This window comes from Argiope bruennichi, chromosome 4 (assembly GCF_947563725.1).
Source record: "Argiope bruennichi chromosome 4, qqArgBrue1.1, whole genome shotgun sequence".
Classification (NCBI taxonomy): domain Eukaryota; kingdom Metazoa; phylum Arthropoda; class Arachnida; order Araneae; family Araneidae; genus Argiope; species Argiope bruennichi.
In genome coordinates, this window is record NC_079154.1 from 106736852 (window position 1) to 106760390 (window position 23539).

The following is a 23539-nucleotide window of genomic DNA, read 5'->3' on the forward strand; positions in this document are numbered from 1 at the left end:
GCATTTCAAGAATTGCTTTTGCAACTGCCCCCTCCCCTTACAAATCATTCCAATACTACTAACATCATTTAATTGTACTTCAAATTAAAAAAAAAAAACATATTTTTTTTTACGTGCCTGTATTTAAATAAAATATATTTCAATGTTTGAACTTATTGAACTAAACAAACGGATCAAGAAGAAATAAAGCAAAAACTGATTAAACCAAAATGCTTTCGTTTAATGAAGATCGTTATATTTATGTAAAATAATGCATTTACTATTTAAAATATAGAAGAAATAATTTTTGTTTCGAAGTGGATACAGTATTTATATGAGAAAAAATATCATTCGCCCTTGATTTTTATCATACATTTTTGAATAAATTAATTGAAAAGCAATTCATCTTTCATAAACGACAAAAGGGAAAGTATTCAGATTGCATTAAAACGCATGAAATTGTATTACAGGACATGTTAATAAGTATTCAAAATTGCGTAAACACATCCTATTAACTTTCGCCAATTCTGATACTTTTAGAAACGTTTAAAATGCTGTAACCTCTTCTAGAACAGATCCTTATCAGTAACACAAACGCCTTGTAAACAAGATCATTGATTGATAGTTTTATGATCGGTACGGGAGTGAATCCGTACGGAAAAGTCATTCAACCGACAGTTTGCACGCTCTAGAATGTTTTGGTTTCAAATTTGATTTACATATATAAAATAGAGATGTTAATTATTGCACCCAATTTTATCTCTCTTGCTCTTAACATTTTTAGTTACCATGTTACGTAGCCAGAGAGGCAAAATTCCTCAGAATGAATTTCTTTCAAAATTTGATAGAAATCTTCAAATTTGTTGTATGGACCGTACGCCATATAACAAATGCAGCACGTTTTTATCGTCTTCATTGTCTTTTTATTATGTGCTGTTGTTTATTGTAAGTGCTGTTTTTGTGTTCGTTTAGATTGTTTGTCTACTGAATGTTCGTGTTTTTGTAGAGAATAAAATATTTCTATCTGATATTGAGCTTTGTTTTGAACTCTTTACCTTGTACCCATGGGATGAATTTCTTGGAAAAATATTTATTTATTTATTTTCAAAATACATGAACATTATGTATTCTTTTGCTGCACATTAAATAAAAAGCAAATTCTTTCGAAAAGAAAAAAAAAAAATCATTTCCACGAATTTTACGAAAAACATAAAACAATGATTTCTAATTAAAAATCCTTAAACGTAAGTAGAACGTATTAAAATTATAATAAAAAATTCAATTAATTATGGTAGAGCTTTCAGAGAAATAATCGCCATCTTTTTTATATTTTTCAAATAATCCGAGCTTTAAAACAATGGGAATTATCTTTCTGAAGCTTTCACACAATCTAAATAATAAAGGAATTATGTCTCCTTCTTCTCTTTCGCATAAAAATTGGAAACCTTGTGCAAGAACATGAAGGCCACGAGCTTTCAGATTTTTATTTTCAGTTTCGTATATGAGTGTTTTATTCTTCGTAGTGCAGTGAAGAAAACCGAGCATGCATTTTCGACCGAATGGACACCAAAATTTTGAAACAAAACTACAATATTCACAGCAAGTTTAGATAATAAATTTTATTTTTTAAGTCATTACGTTTTTGAGTTACCTCATGTACAATCAATATTTCTACAGAATTTTTTAGTCATTGATACAAATCTCCACATTACATGCTAAAACGGTGCACCAAATACTATCTCTTTAATCTCTTGCGTTTTGTAGTTGTCATGTTCACCTGCACTAGAATAAATTGATCGATAAATTTCCTATGAAGGGATTCTGCTCGAAATTTGATAGAAATACACAAAATTCGTGTAAAGACGGTATACAAAATTTCTTCCGTTTAATTCAAAATTTTTTTGAGATATCGTATTCATAATCTGCAATAATTCTAATAACCGGTATGAGTGATTTCCCCGACACTTTCTCATATACTTCCCCCCCCCCCTCAAAAAATATAAACCTTTGGAAAGGCCTCAAATACTTTGCATAACATTGGCGAACAATAGCAATGAAATAAAGATTTTTGGCTTGATTTCAGTATTTCTTCGAATCTATCTTGCTAATATTTTTCTGATCGTTTCTAACCAAAATTTGACGCAAAACTATAGTTGGTAGTCACAAAATCACATATCGAATCTCATTAATTTAAGTCATTACGTTTATGAGTTAACATTAACATGAAAGTGAAAGTTGTATTTACATGAAAGATGGACAACCCTTTAGCAGATTTGATTCAAAATTTCATATGAATCTGCAATTTAGATACCAAACTCGTGCACTGAATTTATCTATCTAGCTCTTTACGTTTTAAAGTTATCGAATTCATTTGCACTTGAATAGACAGACAGACAGACTTCTTCAATAGATTTCGTTTAAAATTTGATCTAAATTCTCTACACCAAATTTCATCCGTCTAGCTCATTGCGTATTATCGTGTTCGTTGTAAGGTAGACAGATAGAATATGAAAATGTGTTTTTCGGTCTCAAGGAAGTCTAAAACTTGGAAATTCATCAAAATCTCTAGATCGAATTTTTTTGATGACAATAAAATTTTGTTTTTATATATTTGATATAAGCGAAAGCAAAAACAACATTGCATTTAAAATTCTTGGAAACAGTTTTTAAGTAGCACAGAACTGTGGAGTCAATAATCGCATTTAGGAGAAAAGCACGTTTTTTCTTTCTTTTAAGTATATGAATTACCTATGAATGACGAAGAGAAAATATTTTAATCGTCAAAAAATTCGAAATCGAGATTTTTAGTCTCTATGTTTTGAACCTCCCTAAATCCGAAACGGGCATTTTTGAAATTATTTCTGTCTGTTAACTAGGTAACTCAAATATATTTTCGACAAGACAGATGAAATTTTTAAAATATTTTGTACGCTACATTTTTTTACATTTTTATCAAATTTTGGATAAAATCTACTCAGAGAACTGTCTGGCTGTTCAATATCAAGTGATTTCGATAACCGCAAAACATAAAAAGCTAGATGGATAACATTTGGTATGCAAATGCAGCATCTAACAAATTCAGAAGAACATGTCTTGTCCTGTAACATGTGATAAAACTTGGGATCAAATCTCTTGAAGAGTTGACTGCCTGTCAGTAAATGCGATAGTTCAAAACCGCAATAATTTAAATTAAGGAAATTTGGTTCATAATTTTAGCATCTTAAATTAAAAGTTTTTTTAAATTTTGCATTAAATCCGTCTAGGAGGTTGGCCATTTATCTCTGTATATTTTCACATGCATATAAATGCAATAACTCAGAAACACGATAAATGAAACAAAAAAAAAATAGATGAAATTTGGCATGTGATCTTGCGACTACAATTGAAAATGAAAGAATTGAAATAAACTGATTATAAAATCTAACAATAAAGTGAAAATATTTGCAGCTATTAATTTATGTTATTCATTTATTTTATGCAACTAGATAAAAAAGTAATTTTTAATTACCTAATAAATGTAATAATCTTAAGAATCATTTGAAGCATGTGTGGCTTTAATGATTGAAAACTGTTATATTATGTTATATTATATCTGTTATATAATGATTATAAAATGTTATATAACTGTTATTAACTGTTATATCTGATATTTTTTTCAACGAAAATTGTACCTTTTTAGATATTTTAGTGTTTAAGAATGCTAATTTTCGCTGTGCATAGTTATCGCTATATGTTTTTTTTATTTTATTTCAGAATCATATTTAATACGTGATGTCTTAACCCAGACAAAAGGATACGCAGTTTGTTTGAATCGATGTCCTGGTATACCTAAAAAAAAAAAAGTATTTATAGACAGTTTTTCTTTAAAAACTAAATTGTAACTGCCTTTTGTTGTAAAAATATGTTCTCTACAAGTGCTGGAAATATTTTTTATGCAAAGGGTTGTGTTAAGGGTATCTATATTTACGCAAACTCAATTTTTTCAGATTTTTAACAACTAGTTTCGAATATATATTTGAATTTTCCATACTAAAAGAGTTCGAATTTGAAAAACATATTGTAATTTTAAGTAAACGATTGACGAGTTATAAAAAATTTGAAATTTTCATTATCTAATTTTAAAATAAGAGATCCGGTTTTTTCAATATATTTCACTATATAATGAATTTTAGACAACAATATTTTACATTAAAATACTCAATAAAAATGAAAAATTTTGCCTTTTTAAAAATATAAAAAGGTATTTTATGTTTTTAATTATTTTTTAACCTCATAAATTAAAATATTTTTTTTATAGAAAATCACAACATTTTTGGCATCAATTGAAGAAGCATGATTTAAAATATCTCTGTTCCAAATTTTATTCATTCTCTTCAAATAATTTTTACTTTCTAGTATACAAAATAAAAAGAAAGAATTGTAATCGTCGAAAAAAAAAAAAAAAAAAAATCCAACTCGAGATTCTGACGAATCCCCACGTTTCAAACCTCCCAGATTTTTTTATTTTTTTTTGCATATTCTGTCTGCGTGTTTGTCTGTCAAAAGGTATCTCAAAAGCATATTGAGATAGATGGAGGAAAATTGGTATATGGATTTACGAACAAATTTAAAGATTTCTATCAAATTTTGAATAAGATCCATTCACAGAAAATCTGTTTGTCTTGCTATTTGTAAGAAAGTGAACTCAATAACCACAGAATGCAAAGAGCTACGTAGATAAAATTTGGTTCACAAATTTAGCAGCTAAAATATAGGTTCTCATCAAATTTCGAACCAAATCTGTTAAAAGGTTGATCGTCTGTCAGTCTCTATTATCTCGCATGTATGCAAACACATATTAAAGTAATAACACTCATAAATAAAATGACTAAAATCTGTGAAATTTTGTATGCTAGGTCACTACAGCTATAGTTCCATGTCAAATTTTGTTTTCGTTTGGTAAATAAAAAGGCGTTCAAAATACATTATTATTTTCTTTTAATAAAACAAAAGCTTAAAATTGTTTAGGTATATTAATTGCCCTTATTTATTAATCATTTTTACAAAAATTAAATACAGAAATTAAATACAAAAAAAATTTAAAGTATGGTTTAGTGGAGATTTGAATATACAGATCAATTTGCATTGTGTTATGTATGTTTCAAATACAAAATACGTTTAGGAACAATAAGCCTCTACAAATTTACTATATTGAACGAAGAAATTGAACAATAAGTAATAAAGTAATTCCAATAAAAAGATTTAAGTGAAAGTTTTTAAACATCGTAATATTCTATGATTACGAACAAACGAAAGATTCTTTTCAATTTTGAATTAATCACAGATGTAAAAGTAATATAAAAACATGTACTGTAAACTCTATCAAAGATTTTCGTAAAGCTCTGTTATGAAGATGTAAAGAGATTATAATATATTTATTAAGAGCTAATAGCTGACTAAAAATATTGAAATAACGGACTAGGAATTGTTCAATAAATATTATAAAGTAATTGTAATGATCTTTTAAAAATGTGCTAACAATATTTAAATTATTTTTTACTTTATCAGTAACGGTAGCAAGAACGGTCCTTCAACAAATTATAATTAAAAATTCTCTCCAATCATCAGTGAAAATAGCTTACATATTCTAGAATATTGAACTAAAAATTAAATCTTTCGTAAAAATAATTTTTCTGACAAACAAACAAAAGCAAATTTAAATAAATATATTTTTTAATTTCTATTTTGCTTTTGAAAAAAATATTTTAAGCTAGCCCCCTCGAAAACACTCTTCTTTCTCCTCGGTGTCCCTTTGTAGAGATTGTGAGTTCTGGCTTTCACTATTATAATATCTTAGCACTTACAAGGAACTTAATAAAAGCTAGGCAAGCAGGTTTCTCAAAAATTCCTCTCTGTCACACTTTTTTTTTATTTTCTTTCATTCCTTCTTTTCTTTTCTTTTTCTTTCTATCTTTTCCTTTTTCTTTCTTTCTTTCTTTTTTTGCGCGAGCTTTCTACTTTGGTCGAATAGATGGGAGTTTTCTGCTACATTTGGCAAATTGACGCCTTAATTAAATGGACAGAATATCGAAAATTGATGCAATGTATTTATCCAGCATCAATGGACATCGATATTACAAATCTAGACTCAGAATATTTGTTCTTTATATTTTTCAAAGATGACTAGAGTTTCATCATTTTTCACAAACAGATGGTTGTTGAATTTACATAATTTACAAAGAATTTGAAAATATGAAAACTTGAGCAAATAAGATTCAGGGAATGAAACATCATTTCGAAGTTCTGAAATAAATATGACCATTTGTTTAAATTTCTTTCTTGTGCGATATCAACATCGCAGACAGCTTGAAGACATAAGAGAACATACCGAATCGTACTTGTTTGTTTGATAATTGGGTACTCTGCCAGATCTAGTCGCTCGTGCAGCAGATCTCATTTCAGGGAAATGTGATGGGAAAATCTGTACACTGTCAGGCAAAATTTCCCGATAGTTGCTAGAATATTCCCTTTTTGTGTATAAAATCCCTACTTGCACTCATGTACAATTTTTCTCTTTTGTTTTGATTTCATATTTTAATATTTTACGAAGAATCTGGAAAACTGCTGGATAAAAATAATTAATTCTCGTGAAACTGAAAAAAATATTGTAAAAAGAAATGCCCTTTGGCGGCTTCTAGCCTCCCTCCCTATCTCCCCCCTTCCATCCCTAATATCAGTCTCGCCATGTTGTGTGTGTGTTGTGTTACGTTATTGTAGGTTGTAAAATTTCCTGAGTTAAATATATCTATATTTAATTGCTTTTAATGTAAATTTATCAATATGGATTTAAAATGACTCATGCATATGATAATACAAATGGAGCGAGTCTTGAAGATTGTCATACTAATTTCTTTGCGCTGGTATGTTATTTCCCATATATTCTTGGCTCTGTTTTGATTTGTAACATGTTTTGAAACTTGCACATAGAGTATAGTACTGTATTATTTTAACTGATTTTCTGCATATTTTTTCAGAATGAAATAGTTGAAAAGTTGATAATTTTTATTTTATTATTCAATTTGAAGCTATATTCAAAAAGTTATACTTAACATCACAAACTTAATATGTAAAATGCTAAATATGTAAAATGTTTTATTCTTCTTCCACATATTTAATCATGTAAATAAATGTTATGTTCTGGAAATATGAGAGAAATCATAAATCTGAATCAGGCAAATGTATATTGGAGTTAATCACAACTAGATTTGAGCGTAACCTGAAATAATTTTGTTTTACGATATATTTCGAAGCACTGTGCATCGGCCTTTAAATTTTCATGTTTATTACAATTGAATCGCGAAGCGTTGTTAGAATGATTGAGTTGTTTATTTACATGCTTTAAAAAAACATTCAATTTAAAATGAATTTTTGTTATTTTTACAAAGAATTTAGCTTGTCATAATATTGGAATAATAAGTATAATTACTATCCTTTTTCTATAAAATAACTTTTAAAGGTTGTTGGCTGTTTTTTTAACATGGATAATGCTATGTTGTTGTAATAAGGATGTTATTGAAATACTTCATTTTTTTTTTAATATTTTGATAATATTTTTTCAAAATTGAAAAAATGAAAAATATATTTTTTCCCATGTCAAATATTTTTCATATCGCTCATTTAAGAGATCAAATATTAAAATTTAACTCACAAAAGGAAATAATTGCTTATGTTAAGAATAAGGCTGATTTTTTGACCGAATCAACTTGAATTGAAATTGAAGGAAAACTGAATGAATATTGAAATAATCCTTATACTTGCAATAAAATTAAATGGTAAAAAAGATGAAAGAATAAAAAGACCAATTTTATTCAAGGAATTAAAAGAAATACCCATTGTATAAATGAAGAAATTAGTTTAAACCATTATGAGAATCTTTACAATCCACAAAATAATGTATTTTCTGTCAGTAAAATAATCATTAATTATGGCACTGCACATGTCACTCTATAATAGTTTCCAAAATTTAGACTTCATGCATTTTAAATGTTTAAAAATTAATATAAAATATATAATACAATTTTGTCTAAAGATATTTAAAGTCAATATTGTAAAAAAAATCAACATATTAATAATTGTTAAATATGGAAATAAAATGTGATGTTATGAGCTAATTTTTATTCTTTACACTGAAATTTCTATTTTCTTTAATCTTTATATGTGTATATAATATTTACTTAAACATTGTGTTCATTATATAGTCATTTATAAATATATGACAATCTTCACAATTGTTTGAAATTGTGCAGTCAAATAATTTTACATATATTGAGCAAAACTTTTATATTTATTATTATTTTATTAGTGTATAAATTACAGATTTAATCTTCTGTCTGTAAACATTATAAAATATTCAAAATATAAAGAAGCTCATGAAAATGTTTGTAATTCATGAATTAGGGATTTACAAAAAAATGCTGAAACATGAAACTATTTCTGAATGATTTCTTAATTCTAGATAACTAAACTTAAATCAGTGTACTGTGTAATTAATCATTTGACAAATAGGCTACAAACTAAAAATAAATATAATTTTTAATTCTTTAATTCATTTCAAACAAATTAGGGTAACTTGAGAGAAATAATATAATATTTCAATTTCAAAAATATATACAGGGTCTCCCAAAAAGATTGAAATGTGGCTTAATTCTTTACTTATTAGAGATAAGTGGGCAATGTAAATTGCAAAATAGTTCAAAATAAGGCCACATTAATAATAATAATAAAAAAATTCTGTTAATTTTTCAAAAGTTGCACTGTTTAAATTTTTATCCAACCCATGTAAACAAATTTAGGCTATTAGTAACTTTTACATTCTCATGCAACAACATAGCAAAAAAATCGCATACTCGTATATTTAAAATTCAGCGAGTTATACTTAATTGTAAATTGAACTCCCAGCATAGGAGCTATATGCTAAATAGAAATAAAAATTTAACATATCTTAAAGAAATAAAATTATGATAATATTTACATTACAACTATTTTTGCCTATTTAGGGCATATTCATAACACTGCCACCTTATTTGGAAACATAAGTAAATGAAATTAATTTATTATCAAATTTATCATAATGTTTCAAAATGGCATTCTAACAAATTAACTCGCAATTAATTTACTTTCTTTCATTCAACTGTAATTTAGCCATTTCAAATATTTTTTAAAACTGCATATTGAAATGCTGATGATTTTTCTCAATTTAATTATTGAATCCCAGAATTATTTCTTTTCAGTACAACTTAACCAAATCTTTTTTGTAAAATCAGAATAAAAATTGAAAATTATTTATCAATATTCGGTTTCATATTGTCGAATTAAGAACACAGCAAAACTGGTTGTGTATTTTGGTATTTTTAATAAATGATGAGCTGTTTTTATTGGCAGTGATTTATTCAATCCACAATAAAAATAATGCAGAAACTTCCAAAGAATTTAAACAGCATTTTCTGTATTTGCCTGAAATTTCACTTAATGCATTGGATAATGAGAAATTTAAGAACTATCGGTTTTCTTTATCTGAGATCTGGCCGGGGAGAAATCGATTGTACACTGAAGACAAAGAAACTGATATTATTACATATTTTTCTACCAAGCTGCAGACAAGCATTTAAACAGTGAGTGAAATTACAAGACTACCTAGAACCTTAATTGATAGAATACTTGAAAAACATAATTAGCATCCATTTTGTGTTCATGGATTTCAAATACTAGATCCCTCTGATTTTGACCGGTGCTTGGAAATTAAAAATAATCACAGGATTTTTCTAAAATACATTTTATAAACTGTTTATCTGTTTGCATGCATGATTTTTTTTTTTTATGTCAACCATCTGCAAGACCACATAAAAAGATACTGAGGGCCACATGGTACTCATATACACAGTACACTGTTCATTTCTGTCAAAGCTTTAAGGATTTTTTTTGGGATATTTCTGACATCCGCAATAGCATTTCTGATCTAAAAACTACCAACAACAGTTTGTATGTGGCCCCTATTTTCATCGAAGATACAGTATTTTAAGGGATGTGAAAAATGGCATAATTCAACCTTTTTTCTGAATTATAATACATTTGTTTTTAAAATACAGTTATGTATTTTACTGTGATCACACAAAAATTTAAAATTGTAGATTTTTGAAAATTAAAAGCAAATTTTTATTATTACTGGCCTTATTTTCACCTATATTAAAATTTACATTGCCCACTTATCTCTAATAGGTAAAGAATTAAACCAGTTTCAATCTTTGGGGCACCCTGTATATAAGTAATTTTGCTGTGAATAAGTTCAACAGCAATGTCTCAAATTCATAGAGCTGGCAAATCAATATTCTGTTAAACGAAAGTTTAGTTAAAAGGAAGTAAGAAATATCCTTAGGCTTTTTTTTTTTATCAAGTTTTGTGTTAGTTTGAATTTCAAAATTTTCTTTTAATTTTGATGATTTAAACCTTAATTAATTTTTTTTTGAAAATTTGAATGTTATATATTTTGTTTTTTTTATACAAATGCCTTGATAGGTATGATAAAAACTTTTGAAACCACATGAAATTGAAAATTAATCCAGTACATTCATGAATTTTGAAGTTTGTAACATAGTTTAAAATTCTTTTGTACAAGTTTTTTTGGAACAATTCTAATTGTGCCCTAGTCATGGATTATAATAAATTTTTTTTTATATCTAATCTAACTTTACTTAACCTTTAAGCTTCGGGAACCCAAGCTCGGAAAAGTTACTTTGAAAATGGGCATTCAGTGAGGAAAGCTAGAAGATGCTTTCCCCTTCTTTTAAAGGCGATTGTTGAAAATATCCACCTCGATTTCTACCACCTGTAGTGGTAATTGGTCATCTGTCCTCACTGTCGTATGCAGGTTACTTTTTTTGCAGTTTGTCCTCTTTTGAACACTATAAAAAGCTTTTCATTGCAGTTTTATTTTATTTTTTCTGAAACATTAGTTTACTAATTCCATAGGAGGAAGTATTGAATTTAATTTTATGACATTAAATAAATTACAAATAGGTTTACTCCTGTTTAGTTATTTAGCACCTTAAACAAAATGTTGACACCTTTTCAATCATATTTGTAATTTAATAAATTTTTCAAGCATTACTGAAGCTGTAAATTTAATTCTTATGAAGCTTGAGCACATCATTGTGAATTTTATTTTGTTATTCTTCTAACTCATCAATTTTGATAAAATGTAATGATTTGTATATCATATATAAAGATCCTAATTGTTTATATTTTCTTTTTAAAAATATTCCCATTTCATTGTGCATAGCACAGATGACAATCCTCTGCTAGTAAAATATCTTTGAATGTTTGTTGCCTGTTGATTAAAATATCTTTGAATGTTTTAATATTAATATAGTGCACACACAGAAATCGAGTATAATTTTTGCTCCTAACTTAGTTCGAATGGTTTTGAATATAAATTACTGGTAATGTTTTCCTATTCCATTATCAGTTCTTACAATTTATAGTATTTTTTTTTTTTATTTTTTTTGCTGGGAATTTTAATTACTCATTGCAGTGTAGTATTTTTGAAAAATATGTTTAATTTTGTAAACAATCAATAACTGAATTGTAACAAAATTTATTTTTCTGCAGAAAAATAGATAATTGCAAGATTTAATAATTTTTTAACCAAAGTAAGATTAGAAATGGTTTATGTAGAATTTGAAACTTTAGAAACTTACGTAGAAAAGAAACTTTAAAAGAATGAAGTTGGCATTCTAAATGATCAACATTCGTTTTTAAATACAAGTATTTTTAGTAGTAGATAATTTAGATTAATCTTTCAGAAATGCTTAAAATTAAATCTAGAATTCCTGACTTTTTTATGCAGCTTCTTTATTTTATTTTAATACAAATATTTCCGGAATAATTTAAGTGTCTAGTAACTTTTGAGAGAGAAAAAATGAAGGTATAAAGATTTAATATTTATCATCTGATATTTGAATACATAGAAAAACTACTAATTATTCTTTTTGATAGATTTTAAGAACCTCCTTCAATATTTTAAAATTAGAATTATAACTTTTAAAGAATGATTGATTAATTATGAATTATTAAATCAATCATTTTCATAAATCATGAAAAATAATGAAACCGACAGTTTACTTCAAAATCAAAACTAAAATGTATTTTTAGCTGGAATATATCCAGTTCAAGTATTGTTAGACTAGTCCATTAGTGCTTGGGAAGTGTATACATATGCTTGAGGTTCCAGTCAAAGGGGGAGGGAGGATAAGCATGAAGACAAAACAGAGTGTTTTGTCACTTTATAATGCAAAATATAATGACAGGGTGAAAAAATATCCAAGGTTTCTTTTAGTATTTCTGCTTCATTTGTAACGAATGGGAGCGAAAAGATAACAATTTGTCTGGGGCTATGAATACCTTTATTACACCATTCTATCAAAAATGAAACTTTAAATAATTCTTGGTTCTAATATTTATCATTTGAATAGATAGGCCCAACTATAAACATATATTATTATAAAGTTACAAAATCTTTATAAGTTAAAGAATTACGGAACAGGATAAAAGAAGAAAGTTTTCAGTCGAGTACTACTCGCAAATGAAATTATGCTGACTCATTCTATATCTCTTAGGAATGTTATTTTTTAAAAAATGTCATCAAAGCAGGGTTCACAAAACTCAGTAGTGCCAAAAGTGGTTATAACAACTGCTGGACGAAATCTCCTGACTTAAGGGGTATGACACAAAAGGGAAGGGATTTTATGTGGGGAACGCAATCCAAACTCATTGCTGGTATAGCAGTTGTACTGACCCGTAAGGAAAGGTAAAAAAAAGCCAGTTACAACAGTTGTACTGCCAGTAAGCTAAAAGTTAATTTTGGCTTATGCAAATATCTAGAATGAAATACGGCTGTTCAAAAACATATATTGTTCTGATTTTTTTTGTTTTGTTAACTTGTATTGCAAATTTCTTGAACATGTTGGTTGGAATGAATAGGGCTGGTAAAAGAGGTCTTAGGAAGTATGTTTATACTATTTCTTTACAGCATTTACAGTAGATTTGCTTTCATATTTTGTTAAATTAAATCCATTAGATGCAATAATAATTACTTCTATTATTAAGAATGCATATTAATATATATAATAAAATATTATTATATAGAGAATTTATTTTTCTTTAACATTTTTGCTGAATGATGATACCTAATAATTTTTTTAAAAATATATTTTTCATTGTTTGTAAAAAATGTAGTTTTTAAGTCATAAAATTTAATATATGGTCTTAGTTTAAATTCTTGGTTTAAATTCAAATTATGTTAAATTGAATAAATTTAATTTCATCATTTAATTCAGATCCGAAGTTTGCATTTTATTGAATATTTCTTTGCAATTATAGGCTGATCTTAATGGTATAAAATGGCGCCGATTGTGTGTGGATTCTGTTTTTATTGACCCTCTTGAAGATCCTGTTTTAAAATCATACAGCAAATGCTTGTCAGCAGGAATACTTTCAGTTTGGCGAAAAATTCTGGTTCAGAGAGCTGGAATTCACCAAACTGTACAAGAAAGTAACAGCCTATCTTGTTTTAAAGAACTCTGGATATTTTGGTATGGCGAAGGACCTGACTTTTCTGTACTTGTTGAGCCTTCTTTGACAGGTCAGTATTATTGAAGCTTTTTCTCAAGAGGTACATCTGATATGTACTGCTTGTTTTCTTTTTAACTGTCTGAAATGAAACTGTCTTAACATTGTTTTGGATATTGTAATCTAGTATTTGCTGAAAAAATATTTAACAACTCTAGTCTTAACTATTTTTTAATTCCTACTATTAGCTCACTCTCTCTCTTTATATCTTGTTCAAATTTTCAGTCGTTAATAAAATACTTTTTATTCATCCACTCAAGTTCAAATACATTTTTTTAACTTGTAGTGGATGACACTTGATGTTAATACAGTTTTTTCAAATATTAATTAATTAATTTAATTTGTCCAGTAATTTCTATTTGGTCTCCAAATCCTTCGCCAAATGCTCGCCAAATTTGTAATTATTTAATAAAAAGTAACTAAAATAATAATAAAAAAAATTGTTGACCTAAATAGGAATTGACTTAAAAATGTAGTTTTATATATTACTTGTTAAATTAAATATTTATGTATGTTGTTTATATTATTTATGTTGTTTAAATAAATATTTATGTATATTATGTTCCTTCTATACTAAATATTATTAAATGAAAAATTTAATAATATTTAGTATAGAAGGAAGGGCTAAAAAAGCCAATGCCAATTTTTATTATTTTCACTTCTGTACATTTTAAAAACTTATATAATACACTTTTGTAAGAAGATATTGAAAAATCAACCTTTCTTTAAAAAAAAAAAAAAAAGTTGATTTTTTTTTTAATGAGAAAAAGGTAAAATTTAAGTTATTCCTTAAATGATTATTTAAAAATGACAGTTTTAAAATTCAAATAATGTAAAATGAATCCGAAATTTTCTTTATACATATTTTCTCATTTTTGCTGAATTTTTTTTCTCTTCTTTTTTCTAGAAGCTGAACAGGGATCATGGGAGAGTGGATTATCGTATGAATGCCGCACACTACTCTTTAAGGCTTTTCACAATTTGATTGAAAGGTATAGAATAAATATTTATGAATTAAAAGTTTTCTGTATATATTTACATATCACAGTTATATTTGCAGAATAGATTATTATTTGATTTTTAAATAAGGCAGTTGGTAAATATAAGGCCCATTCCATGGATTTTGAAACCAAGGGGCAAATTTTTTTTTAATCTATTATCATGGTTATAACACATAATTTTAATGAAAAATATCTGATTTTGCTTGTTGTTGACTTGATTTTTGTGTAAAAATATTAGATCTCATCAAAAATTGCATTTTTTAAAACCTTGGCTGAGAATTTGTAAATGGCCTGTTTCATTATTATATTTTTTAAAGGTTTCTATAATTATTTCACCTTTCATAAGGTGCCTATAGAATTTTAATTTTCAATTGTTAATATGTTTTTAGTAATACTATATCAAAAAATTACAAATTAATGTCTATTTTGGCTTTGTTTTAACAATCAAAGCTAATGAAGATTGTGGAGTGTCACATACATGACCATTAAAACTTTTTTTTTATTTTTTGCATCATTAAATTAATAGAAAGTTCTAAATTTTTATTTTCTAAATATAATCATACTATTTGATGAAACTGCATTTAAAAATTTAAAAAATATTATAATTAATTTATAATTTTCAATGGTCAGGTATGTGACTTCAAGCAGTTATGTATGTGACATTGAATTATAAAATCCAAAGCAGTTATTTTAAATTCATCTCACCAGATGGCAGTACATTCCTTTACTTCTCCAGCTATAACCTAATGTTTGTTTTTAAGCAAAGGTTCACAGCACACTGTGTTTGAAGTATGCTGCAAGTCAGATTTTGCTATCTTTAAGCATCTTAGTCTTATTTTGCTATTTTAAGCTTAAAATATGGATGATGAACAAAGAATAAAAAATGCTACTAAACAAAAGAGATATTATGAGAAAAAAAGAAATGATCCTGATTTTAAAGAGAAAGAAAAGCTAAGGCAGAAAAAAATAAGAGATTTAAAAGCAGCAACTATGACAAAAAAGGAGAAAAAGAAACAAAAGCAAGCAGCTAGAGAAAGGCAGAGGAAATGCAGAGCAGCCAAAAAGATAAGTAATTCTACAAAAATTTCAAGTTTGAATTCTTCTATTGCGACTACCCCAGAATGTTCTCCTTATACAGTTCCCCAGACACTTGGCAAAGCAGTTAAAAAAACTTTGAAAGCCTTACCAACCTCACCTCGAAAACGAATGGCTGTAGTCAGCAATTTAGTGGAAAAGGTAGGTTTAAAACTGCAAAAGGAAAGAGAGTCCAATATCAGTGATAATAATCAAAACAAAGAACTTGTGGCAGACTTCTTGTGCCGAGCAGACATAGTCTACACTGCTCCAGGAATGCATGATGAAATGATAATTTGGGAAAATGGCATTAAAAAACGTGTTCGTAAACATTTTCTTACAATGTATATGAAAGAAGCACATGCTTTGTTTAAGGAAGAAAATCCAAGCATTAATATTGGATATTCAAAATTTTGCAGTTTAAGACCTAAAAATGTTCTTCTTCTTAAAGACACACCTAGTGATCAGTGTAAATGCAAGAGTCATGAGAATTTCATTCTTTTGTTAAAAGGATTAAATATTGATTATAACAATGATTTTTGGAAAGAAGTGCTGTGCAATTCAGACTTGGAATCAAAGTGTTGGGAAACAAAATGTGATAAATGTAATGCTGGAAAATTGCTTTTAGATTTTATTGGCAAAAAAGGATTAAATAATGCTTCTAATGTACAATGGCACCAATGGGTTAAGTCAGAAAATAAGCGCTTCTATAAAGAAACCAATGAAGGTTGCATAGCTGAATTAACTGATAATGTTTTAGAAAATTTTCAAAGTTTTAAGCAGCATGTAAAAATTAAACGAATCCAAGCTGCTGCCTTTCAATCTGATATAAAGCAAAGCAATACTGTTGTATTGCAAGTAGATTTTGCTATGAGTTATTCATGTGAGTGGCAAAGTGAAATACAGTCTGCACTATGGAGCCGGGAAAACGTAACTTTGTTTACAGCTGCATTATTTGAAAAGAATCATAAAACACAGAGTTATCTTATTGTAAGTGATACTAAAGATAAATCTAAGCTATCTGTGTCTGCTTTCATTTTGAAGCTTTTGGAAATTATTAAATTTCAGGCAAATAAACCAAAATTAATAATTTGGAGCGATGGACCATCCAGCGAGTTTAAAAACAAATTTATTTGTTACTTCCTCTTTATTTTATTCAAAACACAAAAGCATTTTTCTAGTTTCGAATGGAAATATTCAGCAACTTCCCATGGAAAGGGAGTTGTTGATGGGATAGGAGGTACTGCAAAGTCCCGAGTCTATGCGGAAGTAAAGGCAAGAAGAGCTATAGTACAGAATGCAGTTGATTTTGCTACAGTTGCTGCAAAAGTAGTACAAAATATCACTGTCATTCCTATGCTGCAAAAGGATATAGATAAAACTCAAATTGATTGGAATTTAGCTAAGGATGTTCCAGGAATTAAAAAAGCCCACATAATTAAATGTTTGGATGAACACATTTGTTTATTTACAAGTCAGCAAAATTTGGATACAACTGTGCAAGAGCTATGCTTTTGTAAAAATACAGAACAGTGTTTGAAAAGAACTCCATTACTTGCACAAAATCACACTTCTGCATATATTTCACTTGGCAAGTTTTTACTTGTAAAAGTGTTTGGAAAAAAGTCCTGGAAGCCTTATGTAGCACAGGTGTCTGCATTAGATAACACCGAAATCAATGTTATTTTCCTAAAGCAGGTATCCGTATGCAACTTCATTTATCAAGAGAATGATATAGGAGTTATTCAGCGGGATGACATAATTAGAGTATTGCCAACACCTATAATTAACGGTCGCAATACTGTAATATTTCAAAATGCAGTTATGTGAAATTGAACGATGTCACATACATGACTACTTGTCACATACATGACCTGTAAAGTTACATTTTTTTTTTAATTGAAAAATTAAAGAAATATTTAATGCATTTATTAGTTTGTCTTCATTAAACCTTTTTCTTATGGGAAACTTTTTTTAAGCACGTTTCATGCATATAATTCACTGATTTTTTTAAAGAAAGTTGGTGTTATCAAATCACAGTTCCAATTTTTGTCACATACGTGACTATCTAAAAAAAATTTTAAAAGGTCTCTCAAAATTTAAATACAAATATATTTTTCATTACCATTTATTAAAACTCTTTTTTAATTGTCTAACAAAATTAAATTTTTGACTTTCACTACATTTGTACATAAATTTATCAGATATTTATGCATATCTTTTAGTCCGATTGTCACATACATTACCGTGGAATGGGCCATAATTGTTAAACAAGTATTGATGTTTTTAAGAAGTGATAGTTTTACCTGTAAAGTGTCTACTTTACTGAAAAGAGAAATATAGTGATTAAGTATTCAGCACTTTCAGACAGTAAAAAATGAAATAAATTCATTTTACTAATATAGATCTACATTTACATAAGACAGTGTGTTAGGATGATTTAATACTGTTTCAAAATGTAATGAATTTAAATAATTAAATCAAAAATGTTATTTATTCTTTTAAGTCAGTGAATATTTAAAATTAATAAAAAATAATTGGTGGCTATAAGGCATTTAGTTATTTCTTGTTTTGCAGACACTTAAATTTATTTTTGAGTTGGAATTTTTTTCATTTCAGTCTGATTGTATATTTTTGGAACATTTTAATTTTTTTGTGCAAAACTGTGAGTTGAGGTAAAAACAATCCCCCCCTTTTATTCCATGAAGATTTTGTTACTATTTATCTTATCTATAATTGTTTAGTGATTTTAACTGTTCATTTCAACAAAAATGGAAAAACATTCATAGTTTTGTTTCAATGTGTAATGTATTTAAGTACAATAAAGAAATAAGCTTGTTTCACTGTTTTTATTGCTTATTTTATTGTATCTGATAAATTTAGAATGATTTTTACAGAACCGCTTTATAAAATAGCTGTTTTCTCATTCGGGTTGCAGTTGTTTAACATGGCTTCATATAATTGATTAAATTAATTCTCTACTTATTGGAAAGTAGCAAATCAGTGTGACTTGTCAGAATAATTTGAAAACAATTGTAATAAAAAGACAGAATGCATTGATTATTTGATAATGTCACTACTCTAATTTTTTAAACTTATTTCTTGCAATTTTTTTTCTATAGATGTTTCCTCTCTCGAGGGTATACAAGGCTTGGCAGATTTTTTGTACAGCCCCAAGTCCTTCCTATAACTAAAAAAAATAGGTATTTTTTTTTTTTTTTTTTACTACTAGACAAGTAATGTGCACAGACAAGTACTAATATATGCTCAATTTAATTAAAATTAATGTCTTTATTAAAACATTTTATTTTATTCCAGGAAACAAATTGCATTTTCCCTTCATTTTTTTATCCATGGTGAAAGCACTGTTTGTACAAGTATAAATGCTAGACAAGTATCAGCTGTTTACGTCCTTGACAAGTGCCATATAACTGCTGCTCAAACTGGGCAGAAAAAGGTTAAAGGTATGAATTTTTATATAATTTTCGTTTAGTTTATTTCCTGTTTAGCCTAATTAGAGGATTGCATTTTTAATGTCTTTTCTGTTCTGAGGATTTTTTATTAATCTCTTTATTTCTTTTAGAATTTATTGTATTTTCATACTATCAATATATGTTTAGTACATAAGTATATTGAAATTAATAGTAAATTGATTAAATGTTAAAAATTTAAAGTCATGAAAATTTAAAGTTACTGTATACTTTAAGATTTGCACTGTGTAAGATATATATTGTGAGATTTACAAAGAACTGTAACTACGATAGTATTAATATTGAATGTATCCAGTTTCTTATGATTGTTTAAAAGAGTTTTGTTCTTGACATAGGAAAAAACATTTTGGGATCATTAAAAATGTAGGTAAAATTTAGCTGATTTTAGTTGGCAACAAATATCCATGCCCTTCTCTCTCTTATTCAAAACACATTTTCATTTTTTTTATTGCTGACCTAATATCAAATCGTAATATTTATATGTCTATTTTTTTTTTAACAAGTGGCAAGTATCAATAAATTTCTATTTTTAAAAATTTTTCATTTAAAATACATTATTTTTTTTTAAATAATGGCTTAATCTGAAACCACACTATTTCTAATTTTTTTCAATATTTAAAAAAAAAATGGATTTCTATGATATTAAACAATATTTAGGAGTAGAATAATTTATGATTATTAACTGGAGTAGCATTTCAGTCATTAGATATTAATGTACCATTTCTCTTTTCAAGTACATTATCTTTTTATCTCAAGCACATTATCAAGTACATTAAAATTTTGTTTGGCATTAAACTGACATAACTCCTTTTGTTGATATTGACTGTAACTCTTTGTATTGATGAAAGGTATATATTTTCTTGTAATGATTTGTTATTAAATATGTCATAATATTCATTATATTTTTTTCTGTTTTATAGTTATACTCAGTCCATATGGAATGGAAGGTAAATTGACTGGAGTTGCTTACAAGTACAATGATCCTTATATGGCTCGATTTCTTAACAATTGGCATATGTTTTATCTTCATCCACATGGGAGATCAAACTGGAGGTTGCATAGTGAAATGTCTAGCGTAGTTGAAGTTTTAATAGGTAATGATTATAGATTATAGTTTGATGTCCTATTATAATTTCTCTAGTATTGAAATAACTAAAATATTTTAATGCATATGGTCAAAAATTAATAGGGAATCAAATTTTGGGAAATTTTAAATATTTTTGAACCAATAATGTCTGTTTTCATAATTTTGATGAGAAATTAACATCAACAAACTTTTATATTTATTGTTTTGAATATTTTTTTTTTGTTGACATTAAGCATGTTCAGTTGCTTTTCTCAAGTCATATTGGTATTTTATAAATGTATTGATATAAAAGAGAATGTTTTAGCTCTATCATTAATTTTTTAGGAGGAGCTCGTATGAAGTATCCAGTTTCTTATGTGTTTGTTACAGAAGAAGATCACTTAGAAGTGTTTCCAAGTTCTGAAAATTCATCTTCTAAAGACAGTGTTTTGCCCACCACCCAGCCTACTTTGAAACCTTGCAGTTTACCAACCCCAGGGTTATTGACTCCCCCTATGTCTCCTGCTGAAAATAGTGCCTTGGGAGATTTTTCTAGATTTCAGAGTCCTTCGAACAATATATCATCTAAAATACAGATTGACACAGTCAATACTAAAAATGATGTAGACTATTCCAATCTAATTATCCATTCAGTTAGTCAAGAATGCTATGCTTCTATTGTTCATGAAAAATCGGAAGACAGTTCGACTTTGTGGGATTTTCAAGATCCTGCTCTTGTTTCTAATTGCAACTGCAATATTTGTAAAAGGTAATATTTGTGTTATTTTTTCATTTAAAAAATAGCTAAGATTTTGTTTTATAGTTTTTAATTAATTATATTTTAATCTTATCGTATTGGAAGTTGATGTATCTAATTACGTTTGGAAGTTTTGCCAATCTTTAAAACTTTCCTTTGGATTACATAATTATAATATTTTGATTATGCCTTCAAATTATGATTTAATGTATTCTTTATTTTTTGAAGCATTATAATTATTTTCTTTGCATTTGAATGTTCTAAAGACTAATTCTAAAACACTTAATTCTGGAATTATTCTAGAAAATACAACAAACTGAAAAGTAATCCAGGCCATATAGGAAGAGATGCAAGTAGTACAACTCCATTTAGTATCCCAAATAGCTCTTATAATAAGAGTTGTAAAGGTGGAAAAGTGTACACACCATTTCATCTTAGACAAAGTTCAATATTCGATATACTTGAAGATACTTCAAGTTCATTTAAAAAGGACTGTGGAAAATCTCTGAGTATGGATTTTAGGACTTGCTCTAATACTACCAGTTTACCACAGCTTCACAGCCCTTTCTCTCAACTGAAAAAGCAATCACTTCCAGCTAATGCATCTAGTGACACATATTATTCTCATTTGTCTTCCTCGGATCCTGTTATGCCCACATTGTCACCACAACCTCCTGTTATAAAAGAAGAACCTGATGAAGTACAAACTGAGATCAATATTTCTAGTCTGTGCAGAGACTCTTCACAAGGAGTTCCATTAAAAGGGAAAATATCTGATGAGGTATGTATGAAATATGTATATTTATCTTATATTTAAAAAGTATTAAGTGGTATTTTGTTACATGGAATTTATAAATTGATGAGATGCTACAATATAATTTGATATACCCTCTACCCCCTTGGAATTCTATATTATTTTACTCCCTAGTTATTTTCCGTATATGATTTAAAATGGAACAGAAATTAAATTCAAGTTTAAGCAACAATTATAAAATTTCATTATATATTTTTATAATATTTAGAAATAGCTATCTTGCTACTTTAATAATGGTTCCAAATATTAAATAATTGTTCCTTTGTATGCATTTTCAGTTGACTAATCAAAGTATCTGAGAAGTGGAATAGCAATTTTATTTTAAATTTTTATAAATTAACAAAAATTATCTGTTTTTATATCATTTGCAATGAAAATGAACATACAGTCAATAGAAATTAAATGAAAACATTAATCATAGGAGATATTTTTATTGTATTTAGATTCTTGTCATTGCATTATTGTAGTGATGAATGTTTGTTTGAGACTTATATAGCATTTTTCATGTGTTATTTTTACAGCTTCTGTCTCCTTTTCACACTTCATTATTGAATTCTTTTGAAAATGCCAAATTATTTAACAAGAAATCCCCTGCACCTTTGAGTATAGAAGCTGATCAGGTAGATGAAGGTTCACAAGCAGATGTGACAGGTTCTGTAAATGCTGAATGCCAAATAGAAAAACCTACATTACAGAAGCGAAGCCATGAGGAAAATGATGAAGTTGAGCTGATAATGAATAGTCTACTATATAACTATCAACATTTTGATTCACCTTTATGGTAATGTTAAGTTATTTTTGTTTTTTCTATGTTGATATGTTTTGTTAAGATGACCTTTTAATTTCATATTATCTTTTTTGCTCTATTTCTTTAATTTATGGATTTATATCTTAAGTTTAAAATCATTTAATGTTATAGGAATCCTACACCTGTAAAAAAACGTTGTTTACCTCCTCCTAACTCTCTTGGTGTACATAAGAATGAATTAAATGATTCTAACTGTGATATAATTGAAAATGACTATGAATTGGATGAATCAGTGCCTTGTGCTCCCAAAGATCCTTATGAGTTCACTGAGTTTGATGAAACAAGTCCATCTGAAAGAGGATTTCGTCAAAAAACTGATATATTTTTAAAGGTAACTTGTTTTGCCTCAAGAATTACAAAATTGAATGGCATTTATTTACATAGTGTTAATTTATTAAATGTGTATTTTTTTTTTAGATTTCAACTCATAATGTTTACAATTTTTAATGAGTTTTTAAAAATATCTTCATGTTTGGTGATTGACCTTTTTTCTTTTAAATATTACTTCATAAAATTATACAATTTACCTTTGTTTAATTGCTTAGGAGGAGATTGTTTTTTATTGTATTTTGCAACTGATATTTATGAACATATTAGTATCAATATAACTTTTTTTTCTGTTGAATTGAAAAATTGTTTTTGTTTTAATATGAAATGTTTTTTGTTATGATTGGGAATGATGACCATTTGTGATTGTGATGACGCCTAATTTGGAAACTGTACTCAGAATAATTCATAATGTTCCAGTTTTAATTAGCAGGACTTTTTTAACATTATAAACTGAATGAATGTTTCAGAATGCTTTATGTTTATTGTAAAAATATAATTTAAAATGGTGCTTCCAATTTGGTGTGATAAAATGTAGCTTCTGAAAGTTCGTTGGCATT

At 27.4% G+C, this 23539-nt stretch overlaps 1 protein-coding gene across 1 annotated transcript in view; it reads left to right on the top strand.

The window, feature by feature from the left end:
• The first annotated feature begins 6601 nt into the window (after positions 1-6601).
• LOC129966751 (mediator of RNA polymerase II transcription subunit 13-like) overlaps positions 6602-23539 on the top strand; it is a 44074-nt gene continuing 27136 nt past the window's right edge. Inside the window, exons 1-10 of the mRNA XM_056081309.1 lie at positions 6602-6878; positions 13393-13654; positions 14549-14633; positions 18839-18919; positions 19035-19180; positions 20128-20301; positions 20619-21042; positions 21334-21811; positions 22366-22625; positions 22764-22983. Of these exons, the coding sequence (XP_055937284.1) occupies positions 6810-6878; positions 13393-13654; positions 14549-14633; positions 18839-18919; positions 19035-19180; positions 20128-20301; positions 20619-21042; positions 21334-21811; positions 22366-22625; positions 22764-22983 (2199 nt within the window). The 5' untranslated portion in view covers positions 6602-6809. The remainder of the gene's footprint in view (positions 6879-13392; positions 13655-14548; positions 14634-18838; positions 18920-19034; positions 19181-20127; positions 20302-20618; positions 21043-21333; positions 21812-22365; positions 22626-22763; positions 22984-23539) is intronic.